Source organism: Manis pentadactyla, chromosome 5 (genome assembly GCF_030020395.1).
Source record: "Manis pentadactyla isolate mManPen7 chromosome 5, mManPen7.hap1, whole genome shotgun sequence".
Classification (NCBI taxonomy): domain Eukaryota; kingdom Metazoa; phylum Chordata; class Mammalia; order Pholidota; family Manidae; genus Manis; species Manis pentadactyla.
The window spans coordinates 62,226,814-62,232,808 of NC_080023.1; the positions used below are offsets into that span (position 1 = coordinate 62,226,814).

Consider the following 5,995-nt stretch of genomic DNA (forward strand, 5'->3'; position numbering starts at 1 on the left):
ATCCATTTTATTTATGGGCATTTAGATTGTGTCCAAAGTTTTGCTCTTAAAACAATACTGCAATAGTATTATTTCATATATGTCCTGTGCAAGAATAGATAAGTAGAATTGCTAGGATATCTAGTATGCATGTTAAATTTTAGAAGATAATACCAAACTGATTTTCAAAGTAGCCATAGCTATTTTCCAGCAGCGGAGGGGCATTATTCATTGCTCCACATTCTTCCTGACACTTGGCATTATCCAGTGTAAAATTTTTGCCAGTCTAGTGGTGTGAAATGATATCCCATAATAACTTGAGGGTGCATGTCCATGATTACTAATGAAGTTGAACATTCTTTTTGTATGTTAAGGGCCTGTGCTTTTTTTCTGTGATATTCCTGCTCATTTCTGATTCCCATTTTTCAGCTAGTTGCCTTGTCTTTTCCTTTTTTACTCATAGGAGTTCTTTGTATATTCTGTATACCTACTGGTATATAGTTGGCCTTTGCCAACTAAATGGATCACAGGTATCTTCCTTGTGACTGTGGAAGGTGATATGGGAGGTGAGGGAGAAGAAGGATATAGAATTACTCCCAAATTTCTGGTTTGGGGAACTGAGTGGATGGTGATGTTATTAAAGTAAGACATAAAATAGAGGACAAGAAATAGACCTGTATTTCTTGGGAGAGGAGGATTAATTTATTTTGGAGTTCATGTTCCTATGGAATATCCAGGTGGAGATTTCTTATGAAAGTTAGCTATAAGGGTTTGAAGCTTAGACAAGCTCAGTTTTGCCACAAAGTCCTGAAGGACTTTTTCATGGTGGGCCTTCCAGGAGACTACAGTTGGAAGGGATATGGTGATTCCCAAACTTGCATGTTCTCTGCCCATCCCAACTTTCTTCAGGCTATAGATTCTCCACTCAGCTTTTTTTGTAACAAATGTCCCAGTTAAATGACCCACTGGACACTTCATATTAGTTATAATTATTTTATTACTTTTTGGTCTCTAAACATTTAAATAATCTTTCTTAATATTGTCAAGAGAGCACATTATTTTTATTTTGAAAAACATTCAGCATATTTATCTTATGTAACATGTAAAACATATATGTAAATTTAAAATTTTCTCTTACTGCCCATTTGCATGCAGCACTTAATTACACACATTATTGTAAAACACTGACAACAAAATAAGAAATATATACATTTAAGAATCCTACTTTGTATAAATTTTTCATTAAATAGTACTGTTTTCACATACATTTTCTGACATTTCTAGCGTTTTAAAATGTATTTGGAGTTATGTACATACAACCACTGGAAAAATATGGGCCCCTTGGGAAGATGGAAGTAGAGGCCCACAGAGTAAAATACCTTTCTTAAAAAAGCAGATTGTATTGTTGTTTTGATTGCATGCCTTTTAGTTATTTGAGATTCTAACAACTCTGCTAAGCCCAGAGGTGGAAAGATCTCTTAATAGGAGAGGTGAGCAGGGCGAGGACTTGGCACATGCCCGCAGACCATAGCCCCTGGGCATAGCTAATTGCATGGTGCCGTGGCACAGTTACAGGGACGGCTCAGGAGGAGGAGCCATACACTTCCTGCAGGAGGAGTAGCAGCCGATTTGGTGACTGTGCTTGGTCACCTTTGAGAACTTCAATCCGGGGACAATGAGGGCTTGACGTATACTGCATGTAGGGAAATGATGGCAGAGGTAGCCTCTCTCTGGTCCGTCCTAATCAGTAGTGCAGTGATTACGCTTCTCTCTGTGTTTGAGATCTTTTAGACCTGTAAGAAGAGAAAGGGGCTTTAAAAGTATGACACTTTCAACTCTGACTTCATTCTGGGTTCTCTTTGAAATACATGGAGATCGCAAATAACCCCAAGTCCTCAGATGAAGTTGACGGTGAGCTTTCCTATTGCTGCACAATAATTGTTTTGAAGGTCAGGAAATGCTCGGGGGAAATTAAGTAGCTTTGTTTAGATGGTTATAGCTCTGCCTGAAGGTTCAAGTGCTTTATTGACATTTCTGAACAGGTAGTCAGTAACTTTTGATACCATACAAGATGACATCTCAGTATATAAATAATGGAGGCAGAGAAAGGCATGGTGGTAACATCCTTTTGAGCCAAGGATCCCACAGGAAAACCCAAACTGCAAATATTTCTAACTTTTCAAGATTGACATTTCTTAAAGAGCACTTCTTCTGCAAGAACTGTAAACTTACCTTTCCTTGCTAATTGCTTTCACTAAATTCTTGATGGTCTTAGACTCTGGGTTCAGACATCTTTTCTCCCCTTTCTTTTTCATTGTGGCACTATAGAAATAAATAGGAGTGAAAATAATTAAAACAATGTTGGGCTGATAAATGTACAGTTTTTAAGTCAGATGTTTAAGTTTCACTCTAGATGTTTCCTTTGCCATACAGAAGTCTCAGAATCATCACAAGCCCTTCACACCTTTTACAGATCTTTTCTGATCATCATCACTTATTTAATATATGATTACAACCAGGAGGTGACAGAGGGATTTTACTTACATGATTTCAACATGTGGACAAGATTGACTTGCAGGAATCATTTCAAGTTTTTCTAAGGACCTTGGATTAACAGGTCGATCACTAATCATGATGCAGGTACAGCGCATTGTTCTAGAGAGAGGTACTCCTGTGGGAAAAGAGACAGGTGCATGGGGTGGGGATAATGCTAGGCATTTAATGTGACATGGTAGTATCCCCATGTCATCACAAAGCTACTCAGTCTGAGAAGGAATGATACCATTATAACACAGCTCTGAATGATTAGTTGATTATCTGAGAGAATGGATTTGCAACTTGTTTATTTCAAGATCATACCCTTGAGCCCAGTTTGTATGGTTTATTAAGCTGAATTAAAGAGGGATCTGTGTCATCCTCTCCTCATTCCCTCAGATTTTCTGTCTATCCTCCCTCTTTCCCTTCCTTTTCTGCTCCTATCCACCTCCTCCTCTCTTTTATTCCATTTGCTTCTCTGACTACACTCTGCAAGCAGAGGGAATCTCTATTCATTTACGCTTCATTGACAGGCAGGCCTAAAACAGTGGTTGCAAATACACTGTTCCTGTATTTATAGAATTTATACCCAGCCCTATTTCTGACCTTACAAATTATCTCTTTGTGCTCCTTACCTTGAGTTCCACTTAGAGTCAGAAAGATAAGGCAGAAAATAAGAGGAGTACTTGGGTTCATGGTGCTGCCACTGGAGGTTCCTCTGCAGTATGCTCAAAAAGTCTAAGCAGTTGAGAAGTGTCTCAGAAAACGTGGTACTAGGATGCAGTATTTATTTGCAAAGCCACTTTCCCTCTCTAACTCTGATTGGATAACATTACAGCTGATTCAGCAAAGCCTGCTCTTTTTTCCTTGGGGAAGTCCCATGTTGCAGAATCAAAGGTATTATTTGTATCTACTGTGGCTTCCGAGTTATGGAATTTCCCTCTGCCCCTTTTCTTCAATAAGAGTGAAATAGGTTTCACTTTCCAAAACATGAACTGTTTCTTGAAAAACAGAACTTCATTGCATATACAAAGAATTTTTTGAAGTGGAACTTTGATTCTCATCTTTCACCTCCTGCAAAATAAAAATGTCAACTTAATTCTCAAGTCGAAGTCCTAGATACAGTTTTAAAATGAGAATGCCTCAATAGTATTTTTTGAATCCATTTTAATATGTAAAGGTAATGCATGAACAAGAATATCTTACAGTTATTCACTTTATGGGTCATGATTTTTCATTTCATCACTACAGTAAGAGGTGATTTTTCATTTTATCACTTCTGTGAGAAGATAGGAATGTTCTTGTCTTCATTTTTTTTTCCCTCTTAATCAATTTTTTTAGATTTTGGTATCCTTAATCTACAATTACATGAAGAACGTTATGTTTACTACACTCCCCCCTTACCAAGTCCCCCCCCACATACCCCTTCACAGTCACTGTCCATCAGCGTAGTAAGATGCTGTAAAATCAGTACTTGTCTTCTCTGTGTTGCACAGCCCTCCCCGTGCCCCCCCCACTATACATGCTCATTGTAATGCCCCCTTTCTTTTTCACCACCCTTATCCCTCCCTTCCCACCCATCCTCCCCAGTCCCTTTCCCTTTGGTAACTGTTAGTCCATTCTTGGGTTCTGTGATTCTGCTGCTGTTTTGTTCCTTCAGTTTTCCTTTGTTTTTATACTCCACATATGAGTGAAATCATTTGGTACTTGTCCTTCTCCGCTTGGCTTATTTCACTGAGCATAATACCTTCTAGCTCCATCCATGTTGTTGCAAATGGTAGGATTTGTTTTCTTCTTATGGCTGAATAATATTCCATTGTGTATATGTACCACATCTTCTTTATCCATTCATCTACTGATGGACATTTAGGTTGCTTCCATATCTTGGCTATTGTAAACAGTGCAGCGATAAACATAGGAGTGCATCTGTCTTTTTCAAACTGGAGTGCTGCATTCTTAGGGTAAATTCCTAGAAGTGGAATTCCTGGGTCAAATGGTATTTCTATTTTGAGCATTTGGAGGAACCTCCATACTGCTTTCCACAATGGTTGAACTAATTTACATTCCCACCAGCAGTGTAGGAGGGTTCCCCTTTCTCCACAACCTCGCCAACATTTGTTGTTGTTTTTCTTTTTGATGATGGCGATCCTTATTGGTGTGAGGTGATATCTCATTGTGGTTTTAATTTGCCTTTCTCTGATAACTAGCGATGTGGAGCATCTTTTCATGTGTCTGTTGGCCATCTGAATTTCTTCTTTAGAGAATGGTCTATTCAGCTCCTCTGCCCATTTTTTAATTGGATTATTTGCTTTTTGTTTGTTGAGGTGTGTGAGCTCTTTATATATTTTGGATGTCAACCCTTTATTGGATCTGTCATTTATGAATATCTTCTCCCATATTGTAGGATACCTTTTTGTTCTATTGATGTTGTCCTTTGCTGTACAGAAGCTTTTTAGCTTGATATAATCCCACTTGTTCATTTTTGCTTCTGTTTCCCTTGCCCAGGAGATATGTTCATGCAGAAGTCACTCATGTTTATGTCCATGAGATTTTTGCCTATGTTTTTTTCTAAGAGTTTTATGGTTTCATGACATACATTCAGGTCTTTGATCCATTTGGAGTTTACTTTTGTGTATGGGGTTAGACAGTGATCCAGTTTCATTCTCTCACATGTAGCTGTCCAGTTTTGCCAGCACCATCTGTAGAAGAGACTGTCATTTCCCCATTGTATGTCCATGGTTCCTTTATCGTATATTAATTGGCCATATATGTTTGGATTAATGTTTGGAGTCTCTATTCTGTCCCACTGGTCTATTGCTCTGTTCTTGTGCCAGTACCAAATTGTCTTGATTACTGTGGCTTTGTAGTAGAGCTTGAAGTTGGGGAGTGAGTTCCCCCCCACTTTATTCTTCCTTCTCAGGATTGCTTTGGCTATTCGGGGTCTTTGGTGGTTCCATATGAATTTTTGAACTATTTGTTCCAGTTTGTGGAAGAATGCTGCTGGTAATCTGATAGGGATTGCAACGAATCTGTATATTGCTTTGGACAGGATGGCCATTTTGACGATATTAATTCTTCCTAGCCAGGAGCATGGGATGAGTTTCCATTTGTTAATGTCCTCTTTAATTTCTCTTAAGAGTGTCTTGTAGTTTTCAGGGTATAGGTGTTTCACTTCCTTGGTTAGGTTTATTCCTAGGTATTTTTTTTTTGATGCTGTTGTGAATGGAATTGTTTTCCTGATTTCTCTTTCTATTAGTTCATTGTTAGTGTATAGGAAAGCCACAGATTTCTGTGTATTAATTTTGTATCCTGCAACTTTTCTGAATTCCGATATTAGTTCTGGTAGTTTTGGAGTGGAGTCTTTAGGGTTTTTTAGGTGCAATATCATGTCATCTGCAAATAGTGACAGTTTGACTTCTTCTTTACCAATCTGGATTCCTTGTATTTCTTTGTTTTGTCTGATTGCCGTGGCTAGGACCTC

At 38.3% G+C, this 5,995-nt stretch overlaps 1 protein-coding gene across 1 annotated transcript; it reads right to left on the reverse strand.

Annotated features, from left to right (window-relative positions):
• Positions 1 to 958: 958 nt before the first annotated feature.
• Positions 959 to 3,296, reverse strand: CXCL10 (C-X-C motif chemokine ligand 10). The gene is made up of 4 exons (XM_036927550.2): positions 3,150 to 3,296; positions 2,524 to 2,650; positions 2,212 to 2,301; positions 959 to 1,772 (listed from the first exon to the last, which is right to left on the reverse strand). Exons 1-4 carry the CDS (start codon positions 3,208 to 3,210, stop codon positions 1,739 to 1,741), a joined length of 312 nt encoding a protein of 103 aa, XP_036783445.1. The 5' UTR covers positions 3,211 to 3,296; the 3' UTR covers positions 959 to 1,738.
• Between the last annotated feature and the right edge of the window lie 2,699 nt (positions 3,297 to 5,995).

What these genes read in the sequence shown, in the direction of transcription:
- CXCL10 (XM_036927550.2), bottom strand. Translation starts at nt 3,210, where the DNA reads ATGAACCCAAGTACTCCTCTTATTTTCTGCCTTATCTTTCTGACTCTA. An exon ending in GACTCTAAGTGGAACTCAAG is followed by an intron (nt 2,651 to 3,149) that starts GTAAGGAGCACA and finishes CTTTTCCCACAG; the next exon opens with GAGTACCTCTCTCTAGAACA. An exon ending in TGTCCACATGTTGAAATCAT is followed by an intron (nt 2,302 to 2,523) that starts GTAAGTAAAATC and finishes TTATTTCTATAG; the next exon opens with TGCCACAATGAAAAAGAAAG.